The sequence below is a fragment of the Orbicella faveolata genome, unplaced genomic scaffold (assembly GCF_042242905.1).
Source record: "Orbicella faveolata isolate gen_17 unplaced genomic scaffold, um_ofav_v1 contig_24, whole genome shotgun sequence".
NCBI lineage: Eukaryota > Metazoa > Cnidaria > Anthozoa > Scleractinia > Merulinidae > Orbicella > Orbicella faveolata.
The window spans coordinates 29034722-29047500 of NW_028301552.1; the positions used below are offsets into that span (position 1 = coordinate 29034722).

Sequence of the window (12779 nt, forward strand, 5' to 3'; positions counted from 1 at the left end):
AGCTCCGCTAATACGGGAGCATTCGTAAATAAAAATGGTGAAGTCTTTTCGCTCGTCCCTAATCACCGTCAGATTCAATCATGTCAGAGCGGAAAAAGGCCGGGCAGTGAAACGGGCAGTCCACTCTTGGTCCAATGTGTGATGCGGAAAAGGACTGGCACGGGCGCTCCTTCCGCGCTTCCGGTGCGATTGATGACTGCCAAAAATCTCCTTTCAACGAACCGGAAGTTTTCTTTCTTTTGTTTTGAGCCACCAGTGGCGTATTTTTAAAGGCGTTTTTGCGCTTTTAGCACACAACTCATTACTATTTTGTCTGTTGGAATATCCCTTAAGTATTTTCGTCGTAAGCTGCTCAAATTTGAGTGTAGTAAAACAGTGTCGAATGCAGGCATGTCCCGCTTATCATGAACAAGTTGTGTTCCGCTTCTTCTTTTACGAGAACTTCACGTTACTCCACTCTAAATTTTATATATGTTGAAGATCAACAGTTTTTTCAAAACATAGCAAAAAATTAGCTGGATATATTTGGATATAGCATCGTTTAATAACTTTAAAGTTTCCCTCTTCTTGCCACACGCTTGCAAGGATTTCGCCATAAAGTCTATCACGACCGAAAAGTAATAAAATTTTGCTTGTTTGAGTTCCCTCTCAATTGCAAACAACACGGATGCTGCATCAAGGCATAAGAACTTTCGTCTGTAAATACTGCTCAGTTTTGTTTGCGTAAAAATCCAATTAAGGTGGCCGAACACAGTTTCTAAGTGCCTATGCCTAATTCACCATTACTTTTAAACTATTTATGTTTTGGCGCCCGTTTTTTCCAGGAGTCAAGGTTAACCACAGAAGGGTTTATTCTCGCATTTTGGCTAAGGTGTGTGCTGTTGCCATGGCAACGGGGCTGGTTAAAAACAAGGCTTAAAAAATGGTTTTTGTTTATTTAAAAAAAAATCCAGTCGTTAGATTTTTTTCATCATTTGCCCATTACAAATTGACATTAAATCTCTTCTGTCAACCTGTTCTAGTAAAATTTTGACATAGACGATTTTCGTAATTCGCCGTAAATCGTTTTCACTGCATGTCCTGTATTATTAAATATCACCTATGTCAAAATTCAATTTTTTTGTGATAGATCATTCACGTGGTCTCTGAACTATTTTCTTGCCAAATTTCTTGAAATTCTAACGACTGGATCGTTAGAAATCGGCAAGTTTCTGCGAAAGCAATCGGTCTCAATTTTTCGAGCAACTTTCGGTGACAAAGAAAAAGCTGAGAATTGCTGCCTTCTTTGCATCGTTACCTTTTCTAATATATCTTCGTAATGAAAGACTAAAGCCATCAATACACTGCGCTCAAATATAGAAAAAATCTGCTCAGATAGTGCGGGTTTTGAGTAAATAAAATGATCGCTCTATTGACGGGATGTTTGTTTTTACAATCCTTGTGCGCGCGCTGAATTACAGCAGCAAAAGCGAGCGCGAAAACTGTATTATAACATAACTAAAGCAAAGCGGAGCTCTGATTGGTTAATTTAGCGTCTACTATTAGCCCATGGGTGTACGCTGCTGACGTGTGTGCTAATGTTTACAAAGCAAATCTTTTGACAGACATTGTTTCCAAAGTAATGGCCGACGTTCTTCTTCCAGAAATGCGAAACTGTCTTCACAGTTGTCTGAAGATGAAACTTTATCGAGTTACTGGTGTGCAGTCGGTTGTCATGAATGAATTTTCGCGCGCTTGTTTTCTCTTGTCACGAACATTTTTTTGTGATGTAGCTCAATAAAAGGACTTCTGTTGTTCCAATGTCTCAAGGTTATGTTATAAAACAAATGGTAAACGCCATAGCGTGCACTATTGAGTTATGGATGCACTTGGGAGGTTTGCTAAGCACTCAAGAAGCTAGAGTCGCACTCGGCTATCGCCTCGTGCGACTCTTACGCTTCTTTCGTTCTTAGCAACCTCCCGCGTGCATCCATAACTCAATAGTGCACGCTGTGGCGTTTACCATTTGTTAATTTGGCCACCTTAAGGTCATTCCTCACATTTGATGAAACGTTTGAGAAAACGTTATTTTTTCTGTAGGTTCTAATTGCACATTGTTATTCATCAGTACTGTTGTTGCATCTCCTGTTTTCTCAATTCTAAAATTCGGTAGTTTTATTGGGCTTTTCTCGTGGATCATTTCATCGAAGTTTTCCTGTCTATTTCCGAGGAAGAACACTCCTCTTACTAAGCCATCGGCCGTTCGTATTGACATGTTGAAGTAAGATGTTTTGCTCTTTTTTTTGGGAGACACGTCATGTAAGAAACCAACAATTTCTTTGTTTCCTTCGTCCATTGCCTGAAAATGCAAACATAACCTTTTAGTATGTTTTTTTTAGCAATACAAACGATATCAAAATGACAGGTAACATGTGTAGTATTTCATTGAAAGAATAATAATAACAACAACCATAACAGCTACAACAAAATGTAAAGTTAATGAAATTTACTGACAAACTGGTGTTATTGTCCACGTTTTGCTCAGGACCTGGATTTTATTCAGCATCACCTGATCTCAAAAGTTTTATTTTTGATACACAATATCTTTTGGCAAGGCAAGTTGATTTTAGAATTTTACCTGAACAAGGGCTACTAGTTTGCTCTTTTACTTGTGACACTGAGATTCTTTGCTGCCAATCTTTTTAAATATTTGAAAAAGTTAGCAAAAAAACAAACAAACAAACAAAAAAAACGGTTGCATCTGTTAAGATATCTTATACCATAATTTAGAGTCAACCACCGAGACGTACAATTTGGAAAATTTAGGGGTATAAACTTAAGCTTGCATCTAGCTTTTCCCTTTTTCATAACATTTATGACCTTTTTAAAAGGAACTCTAGAGGGTTCTCGGTATCTATGTCGTTGAACTTGTTCAACTAACCTGGATTGTTTCCCAGGGAAATATCTATGGAATTCTCTGAATGGCGGCACGCCAACAATGGAACTGAGCTCACTCATCAAACCTAACAACCAGGGTGAAAAAAGGCCGGGCGGTGAAACGGGCAGTCCGCTCTTGGTCCAATGTGTGATGCGGAGAAAGACTGGCATGAGCGCTCCTTCCGCGCTTCCGGTGAAATTAATGGCTGCCAAAAATCTCCACTCGACGAACCGGAAATCAACTTTTCTTTCTTTATTTTTGAGCCACCAGTGGTTTATTTTCAAAAGCCTTTTTGATGCTTTAGACCCAAAAGTCAGTACGTTTATGTCTGTTGTAATGATGCTTAAGTAGTTTCGTCGTAGGCTACCCAAATTTGAGTGAAGTAAGACTGTGTCGAATGCAGGTATGTCCCGCCTATCATGACCAAGTCGTGATCCGCTGCTTCTTTTACGAGTACTCCACATTACTCCACTCTAAATTTTACATATGTTGAAGATCGGTAGCTTTTACATACCATAGTAAAAAACCAGCTGGATATATTTGGATATAGCAGCGTTTCAGAACTTCAAAGTTTCCCTCCTCTTGCCACACGCTTGCAAGGATTTCGCTATAGAGTCTATCGCGAACGAAAAGTAATAAAATTTTGCTTGTTTGAGTTTCGTCTGAATTGCAAGCAACACGTGATGCCTCATCAAGGCATAAGGACTTTCGTCTGTAAATACTGCTCAGTTTTGTTTCTGTAAAAATCCAATTAATCGCTGGTTGTCGATGAAAAGGAGCGCCCGGCGATCCGTGTTTTATAGCTAAACATGACAAATTGAACTTCAATTACGCTCTTTCGTGTGAAAACGTACATCGAACTCAAACAATATCTCTAGCTTTATATATGTTTGACTGATTTGATAAATATTTGAGAGCATGTTAGAAGTTTAGCTGGAAATGTGGGAAAACAGCAGAGATATTAAATCAGCAAAATTACGGTAGCACTTTTCAATCAACCCGAATAACAATTTCATTTTGCTGTTTGAGGTCTCAAAACTCCTTGCCTTCTTCATTTTCGCAGTATAAAATTTCACTGTGAAGAAACCGTGGTCTTAGTAGCCTTTTAGCGTTGGCAAAAATTATCGCATCATCTCAGCAGAAAAGATGGCGAAAAAAATACTTTGACAAGATTTTATATTGAGAAATAAAACACCGACTCGGACTTGAAAGTGCACGCCCTACATTGTGCAAATTAGCTACTTCTACCCGTCAGACTTTCCTGCTCGCCAAACAAGTGACAAACAGAAACAATAAGAAACTGTATGGTTGGCCATTCGTTTCAAAAATTACGACAGGGTATACGTGGGTGTTTCTGCCGCGTATACTTGTTTACATACGTTACGTATGGGCTTTAAGCTCATATATACCACCATTTAGATGGCGTATATACGCATTTTTAAAGGGCCACACATTTGCGTAAATTCAAGCGCGGGGAAAACAGGACTTCATATTTCGCGCTGTAAGATCTGTTCGCGCCAGTTGTACAAGCAATCGTTTGCATTTCTTCTGACTTGCGAATAAAAGTTATGAAACTCTTTACTCTGGTATCGCCGGTTAATTTGTGCGTTTCTCAGAACAATCAGAATAATGCTTCCGTTTTCCCCTTTTCTTTACAAGGAAAACTGCCCTAAATACCCATGATTTTTGGCAAAACAAATCTTCGCAATAGTGGCTAAATGTGATATTAAGATGGGTTTCAAATTATCGGTTACCTTTATGCTGTAATGGTCAAACTGTTGGGAAACGGTCAGTTTGTCAGGACTTCCAAACTTGTCTTCACTTAGCAGCTCGCAGCGAAGCTTTCCATTTTCATTTGGCGACAAAGCAACGTTGAACGAAACACAAGGAGCATCAGCAACACAGGCGAAAGCGCACTCTGTAGCCCGATTTACTTCACAAGAAGAGTCTAAGAGAGATCCTTGAAGATACTGAAACTTGTGAGCTACAAATTTTGCGTACGACACCCCGTGTTGAAATATAGATCGCTTTAAACCATGATCAACTTGGATCAAACGTTGGGGCTGGCATCTAACACAATGCAAACGGAGCAGAACAGCTATAAACAGAAGACAAAACATTGCTGGTTGGCAGAGATATCGTGTCAACGCGAAATATGTCCTTTGGCTGAATATATATTATGCACCATTGTTGTGTCTGCTGCATTACAAATGCTGCAGATACTATGATGAGCTGTAATAAGCGCGACCACTACTTCATGTACGATTAGATCTCGGATTTACTCTTGACGTTTCACCGCGGATTCCATTACATGCGAGTTACATGATATATTCTCAGCCTGTAATACTTTCGGGTAGAAAATTCGCTCCTCAAGGGAATAATTCAACCAATCGGACACGAGAAAAGAACAAAGAAAGTAAGTCGTGGCAAACGACAGATTTCGGGGGAGACTCGGAACCTATCAAATACGAGAAAACGAGAACGTCAAATCCTCTAATAACCATGTGATTTCGGACGGCTTTTCGAAGGAAAGCTGAAATCTTTGTGATTATTGCTTGCTAAATTCCTGCTAGGTGAGTGATCTTTTCGTTTTCTTCTTTGATCACGGGATTTTTTAAAAAGTGTATTCTCAATTTGCCACAGCATTCGCATTACATGTCAGTCTGGCCGAGTGAAAGGTTTCGAAAGATGCTTCAAAGTCGAAGATCGATGGAGGATCTCTCGGCGCCAACAGAATCACCGTCCGTGCCTTGGACACAAAATAAGCTTTATGAGCCCCATTTGGGGAGAGAAAAGCCCGTTACGGAACTTATTGAGCCCCTTTTGGGGATTACAAAGCCCACTGAGGGATTAAATATGCCCTATTTTAATAGTAAATTTGGTAGGAGATACTTCACCGCTAAAGTGAAAAGACCAATATCACTGCCCAGACATTTGCTAAATCTGTGGCGATATTATACCGACAAGGCAAACCTAAAACTAGTATTATTTGTGATAACTATTATCTAAGAATCGTTTTTAACAGATCTTTTCCTACAGTTGTTAGCAGGGCGCTTATATGTAGGGCGGTGAAACGAGCGGGTCCGAGCAAAAAGGTGTGATGCAGTAGACTGGGGTCTAATAAAACGACCAGATTCCGCGTACTTACACTAGAACTTAGATTTTTAAAGAAATTCCACGAAACTCCCTTCTGTATGAAGAAGGAAGGTTTTTGGTGCATTTTTGTTCTGAGGTAATGGGAAAAGGTGAGTTTTTCAGGTTTCCGGAAAACAGGACTTCATATTTCGCGCTGTAAGATCTGCTCGCGCCAGTTGTACAAGCAATCGTTTGCATTTCTTTTGACTTGCGAATAAACGTTATGAAACTCTTTACTCTGGTATCGCCGGTTAATTTGTGCGTTTCTCAGAACAATCAGAATAATGCTTAATCATAACTAAAATCTGTTTTCGATCAGTTTTATGGTTGGCCATTCGTTTCAAAATTTTTAAGCTCATATATACCACCATTTAGATGGCGTATATACGCATTTTTAAAGGGCCACACATTTGCGTAAATTCAAGCCCGGAGATATGCGAAATAAATGCCCAAATATACGCGGGTCTCGTAAATTACGTTGTATATGCCAGCACGAAATGTGCCTTTTAAGAGAGTGGCTGTTCATGTATGATAGCAATGAAAATTACTTTAACCAGGAATCGTCAATATGGCGGCAGTGGCGAAATGCCTTGTCTTGCTCCTTCTGCTATTTAATGTTTGTTACTGCAGCTCTCCAGTGACTGAACTTCTAGAAACAGTTATGCGTGTTTTGAATGACTGTTCAAGATTTTATCCTAACGCTAATCGTCGAGAAGTTGCTGTGGATTACTCTGTACATCGTTTAGTGGTCTGCGTAGCTTGGCGGTTTTTAGGCAATTTGAACGCTAAGAAAGCGGCGAAGCCGCGATAACGAGCGCCAAATGCGGCGTAGGCACGAGGAGCCTGGAAGGATCCTGCTCGTTTTCGCGGCTTTGTCGCTTTGTGCACTCGCGCTCAAATTGCTTAAAAAATTGCTAAACCGCCAAGCTACGCAGGCTAATCCGTTAGTTGATTCATTGGACAGAGGTACCAAGGCGAATGCTGAGAGGATACGGCCTCTAGGATCGCTGGTGAGACAAATGCAATATTTGCTACTTAGATGGGAAATGTTTGCATTAAGAGCAGTTTCATGCACCTCAGTGTACTCCCATTAGGGCTTTGCCAAGTGCATCAGCTTCTAAAGGAAGAGTGGGTCGTCCAGCCCATGATATATCAATACCTCAAGGGGAGTTTTAGGAAACAGAATGCGACTTTAGTGTAAGTCCTATTGGGTCTTCACCAGATAATTCATCTGGTTGGGTGTTATCATCAAATGTGTCCTTGACAGCTAGTATTTCCAGTATTACCAGGAGCCATAATCGGGGACGGAGACCGTAAGCGCGCGCCATTTCTAGTATTGGGGCTGTCCCCATGATATGGGACAATAATTCTATTTTTAGAACAAATTGCGCCATCGCCTGCGGCACACGCGCGTACATGCTGCGAGGATTTTTGCGGATGTCGCGCGGGGGAAATGGAGTCCGAAATTCCCGACATTTTTCATGTTTTGGCCCACAACCCAGCGCATTTGCGTCTGTTGGAATTTTGCTTAAGTATTTTCGTCGTAAGCCGCTCCAGTTTGAGTGAAGTAAGACAGTGTCGAATTTAGGTATGTTCCGCTTTTAGCAGAGATATATATCGCTGACCAAGTTGTGTTCCGACGCATGCTTCTTTTACGTGAGCCGTACATTACCCCACTTTAAATTTCACATATGTTGAAGATTAACAGCTTTTCCATTACACAGCAAAAAACTAGCTGGATACATTTAGATATAGCAGAGCTTCAGGACTTCATAGTTTCCTAGCTCTTCTTGCCACTCGCTTGCGAGGAATTTGCCAGTCTATCGCGACCGAAAAGTAAAACAAAATTTGCTAGTTTGAGTTTCGCCTGAATTCAACGCTTGATGTTTCATCAAGGCCCAATAACTTAACGTTCGTAGATACTACTCAGTTTTATTCGCGTAAAAATCCAGTAAATTCTCTGTTGTCGATGAACGAGAGCGCCCGCCGATGCGTATTTTGTACAGTTAGTAAACATGACAAATTGTACTTCCGCCGCACTTTCGTGTGAAAGCGGCGTACATCGAACTCAAACAATAACTCTATAGTTTTTAAATATGTTTAAGATTGATAAATGTTTGAGAACATATTAAAAGCTAAGCTGAAAATATGCGAATAAAGCAGAAATAATCGGCAAAGTATGAAATGTACGATGACGCTTTCTTTAATCATCTTCGAATAACGATTTCGATTTTGTTGATCGAGTTATCAAAACTCCTTGTCTATTGTCATTTTTGCAGTGTAAAACTTCACTATGCTTATGTTGAAGAAACACACATGATATTCGTAGCCTTTTTTGCGTTCGTGAAATTTGTTGCAGCATCTCAGCACAAAAGATAACGAAAGAAATCTTTGTCAAGATTTGTTGACAATTGAAAACACCGACTCGGCCTTAAAAGTGCACGAGCTGCACTATGCAAATGAGCTAATTGTACGCGTCAGACTTTCAAAAACTTTTGGAAACTCACCAAACAAGCAGAAACAATAAGAAACCATCAAAGCAGGTTTTGGTTATGATTAACCATTGTCTGAGAAACTCAAAAATTAACTCCATACCAGAGTAGAGAGTTTTCTTGCTATATTCTTAAGTCAGAAGAAACGAAAAAACATACGCGTAAGCTTACAACTAGCGCGAGCAGATCTTATTATCCATTCCCAGCGATTGAAGTCTTGTTTTTGACCCTGAAAAACCCACCTTTTCCGTTAGCTCAGAGCATAAAACTACATATAAGCGCCCTGGTTCGTATTCCCTGCCTTATTCCCTGCCTACACTGTGAAAAATACGCAAGATAATCTCTCAAGGTCTCTCAACTCTCACTATTTGATCACGCAACGTGACAACATCCACGCAAGAGCCCCCGACATGAATGTGGATCCGACGACGACATGTGCGTGGATATGACGTCAGGATGGCGCAGTTTGTTCTAAAAATAGAAAAATTGTCCCATATCATAGGTGCGCGCGGATCCCAAGACTTACGGCCTCCGTCCCCGATTATGGCTCCTGATATTACATATATCTTGTAAAATCACTGCGTTCACCTATATTGGTTGTGCGTACAGCATGGTTATTCCATGCCTCAACTAGGAGTTTTAACTGGTTGTTAATCATTTCTGGAAAGAAATATGTAATACAAACAGAACAGATCGATTATGCTGGTCGATTCCAGGATGCCATTTTCTTCCATCTGGTAGAACAGAGTGTAGTAGAACTGACCGACTTCAATAAAGACTTCTCTCCAGAGACGTTCAATTCAGTGGTTGTGTACAGACAACCCAGCAATTTTGCTTCCCCTATTAAATCCCCTGTGCCATAGCATAGCCCTTCCGACCTCTGAATTTTCATCCCCTTCGTCTGAACACACTCTAGAGGTCAATCTATAACTTTGCACAGCAGCTAAGAACAGAGCGAGCCCAGTAGCAGCAGAATTTTTTGTTGCACAACTCAAAGTCTAAAGCCCTGTCAAAACCACCATGTATAACAAACCTCCAACTGATAAGGCAGTGTAGTCCATCGATGTGCCAGAGAGAATTAGGTCCCCTGACGCCTTGTGATGGTATTGAACCACCTCAAATCAGACCCTGCTGGGTCAGTTTGAAAAAAACTTTCCCTTACACGCTGACGCTGAACATAGATGTTTCTACTTGGCAAATGACCCAGCATGATACTGATACCAGAATTGGAAAACCCACGTCAGTCTTATTTCTCGAATCATCTGGGCCGGGTTGTTCGAAAGCCGGTTAACGCTAACCCAGGATTAAAAGTCAACCCAGATATAAATTTTTCTCTATAAAACTGTTTTCCACTGCTTATGCTTTGTGTAGTTTGAGATTACTCAAGTTCAAAACTGAACTGCAAACATTTCCCATCTATGTAGTAAGTATTGAATTTGTCTCACCAGCAATTCGAGAAGCAGAATTCTCTCCGCATTCGCTTGGGCACCTCTGTCCTAAACGGTGAACAGAATCCAGAGCAACCTCACGACGAACGATCAAGTTCTCTGCCATGTTACGATTACCGTGGGGATAAAATCTTGAACAGTCATTCAAAACACGCATAACTGTTTCTAGAAGTTCAGTCACTGGAGAGCTGCAGTAACAAACATTAAATAGCAGAAGGAGCAAGACAAGGCATTTCGCCACTGCCGCCATATTGACGATTCCTGGTTAAAGTAATTTTCATTGCTATCATACATGAACAGCCACTCTCTTAAAAGGCACATTTCGTGCTGGCATATACAACGTAATTTACGAGACCCGCATATACGCGCATTTTAGCACGCGTATATATGGTTCCTTGTAGGACGCGTATATTTGGGCATTTATTTCGCATATCTCCGCGCTTGAATTTACGCAAATGTGTGGCCCTTTAAAAATGCGTATATACGCCATCTAAATGGTGGTATATATGAGCTTAAAGCCCATACGTAACGTATGTAAACAAGTAAACGCGGCAGAAAAACCCGCGTATACCCTGTCGTAATTTTGAAACGAATGGCCAACCATAAAACTGATCGAAAACAGATTTTAGTTATGATTAAGCATTATTCTGATTGTTCTGAGAAACGCACAAATTAACCGGCGATACCAGAGTAAAGAGTTTCATAACGTTTATTCGCAAGTCAGAAGAAATGCAAACGATTGCTTGTACAACTGGCGCGAGCAGATCTTACAGCGCGAAATATGAAGTCCTGTTTTCCGGAAACCTGAAAAACTCACCTTTTCCCATTACCTCAGAACAAAAATGCACCAAAAACCTTCCTTCTTCATACAGAAGGGAGTTTCGTGGAATTTCTTTAAAAATCTAAGTTCTAGTGTAAGTACGCGGAATCTGGTCGTTTTATTAGACCCCAGTCTACTGCATCACACCTTTTTGCTCGGACCCGCTCGTTTCACCGCCCTACATATAAGCGCCCTGCTAACAACTGTAGGAAAAGATCTGTTAAAAACGATTCTTAGATAATAGTTATCACAAATAATACTAGTTTTAGGTTTGCCTTGTCGGTATAATATCGCCACAGATTTAGCAAATGTCTGGGCAGTGATATTGGTCTTTTCACTTTAGCGGTGAAGTATCTCCTACCAAATTTACTATTAAAATAGGGCATATTTAATCCCTCAGTGGGCTTTGTAATCCCCAAAAGGGGCTCAATAAGTTCCGTAACGGGCTTTTCTCTCCCCAAATGGGGCTCATAAAGCTTATTTTGTGTCCAAGGCACGGACGGTGATTCTGTTGGCGCCGAGAGATCCTCCATCGATCTTCGACTTTGAAGCATCTTTCGAAACCTTTCACTCGGCCAGACTGACATGTAATGCGAATGCTGTGGCAAATTGAGAATACACTTTTTAAAAAATCCCGTGATCAAAGAAGAAAACGAAAAGATCACTCACCTAGCAGGAATTTAGCAAGCAATAATCACAAAGATTTCAGCTTTCCTTCGAAAAGCCGTCCGAAATCACATGGTTATTAAAGGATTTGACGTTCTCGTTTTCTCGTATTTGATAGGTTCCGAGTCTCCCCCGAAATCTGTCGTTTGCCACGAATTACTTTCTTTGTTCTTTTCTCGTGTCCGATTGGTTGAATTATTCCCTTGAGGAGCGAATTTTCTACCCGAAAGTATTACAGGCTGAGAATATATCATGTAACTCGCATGTAATGGAATCCGCGGTGAAACGTCAAGAGTAAATCCGAGATCTAATCGTACATGAAGTAGTGGTCGCGCTTATTACAGCTCATCATAGTATCTGCAGCATTTGTAATGCAGCAGACACAACAATGGTGCATAATATATATTCAGCCAAAGGACATATTTCGCGTTGACACGATATCTCTGCCAACCAGCAATGTTTTGTCTTCTGTTTATAGTTGTTCTGCTCCGTTTGCATTGTGTTAGATGCCAGCCTCAACGTTTGATCCAAGTTGATCATGGTTTAAAGCGATCTATATTTCAACACGGGGTGTCGTACGCAAAATTTGTAGCTCACAAGTTTCAGTATCTTCAAGGATCTCTCTTAGACTCTTCTTGTGAAGTAAATCGGGCTACAGAGTGCGCTTTCGCCTGTGTTGCTGATGCTCCTTGTGTTTCGTTCAACGTCGCTTTGTCGCCAAATGAAAATGGAAAGCTTCGCTGCGAGCTGCTAAGTGAAGACAAGTTTGGAAGTCCTGACAAACTGACCGTTTCCCAACAGTTTGACCATTACAGCATAAAGGTAACCGATAATTTGAAACCCATCTTAATATCACATTTAGCCACTATTGCGAAGATTTGTTTTGCCAAAAATCATGGGTATTTAGGGCAGTTTTCCTTGTAAAGAAAAGGGGAAAACGGAAAGTAAAAAAATAAAATAATTAATTTAATTTAACGGTTTACGTCAGTTAGAGGAGTCCAATGCGGGAGACCATTCTCGCGAATTGTAAAGGCAAATTCTTAACGGCGTTACCAGGCAAGGAGTGTTTTTTTACGACTCAGCAGAATAGAGAATATTTTTTTTCTGTTGTCGAAAAAAAAATTAAATTACTACGCCGATGACATCATTTTTTGGAAACAAGTATCCACCATTCTATTAAACTTAAACCTCGGTTCTTACTAAAATTTCCAAAAAATGGTAATTAATAATTTACTAAACGCAGAACGGCTTCCTAAAGTTGATGAAAGTGGGAAGCTGATTAGAAATAGCATCAATTCAAT

The 12779-nt window shown here is 40.4% G+C and overlaps 2 protein-coding genes across 2 annotated transcripts in view; one reads left to right on the forward strand and one right to left on the reverse strand.

Moving 5' to 3' along the window:
• Positions 1-2004: 2004 nt before the first annotated feature.
• Positions 2005-11875, reverse strand: LOC149111221 (uncharacterized). Its single transcript, XM_089292413.1, has 4 exons — positions 11861-11875; positions 11565-11680; positions 4694-4987; positions 2005-2357 (listed from the first exon to the last, which is right to left on the reverse strand). The coding sequence occupies exons 1-4, from the start codon at positions 11873-11875 to the stop codon at positions 2036-2038; spliced, it is 747 nt and encodes a 248-aa protein (XP_089148539.1). The 3' UTR covers positions 2005-2035.
• Positions 11876-11934: 59 nt separating this feature from the next.
• Positions 11935-12779, forward strand: part of LOC110065772 (lactadherin-like) — a 23075-nt gene continuing 22230 nt past the window's right edge. Inside the window, exon 1 of the mRNA XM_089291912.1 lies at positions 11935-12300. Coding sequence (XP_089148038.1) covers positions 11935-12300 — 366 coding nt within the window. The remainder of the gene's footprint in view (positions 12301-12779) is intronic.

Excerpts from the sequence above, each read along its gene's own strand:
- LOC149111221 (XM_089292413.1), bottom strand. Across the intron at positions 4,988-11,564 it reads AGAAAACGAGAACGTCAAAT|ATGCCAGCCCCAACGTTTGA; the intron begins CCTTTAATAACC and ends GCATTGTGTTAG. Across the intron at positions 2,358-4,693 it reads AAACTGACCGTTTCCCAACA|GTTATGTTTGCATTTTCAGG; the intron begins GTTTGACCATTA and ends ACATACTAAAAG.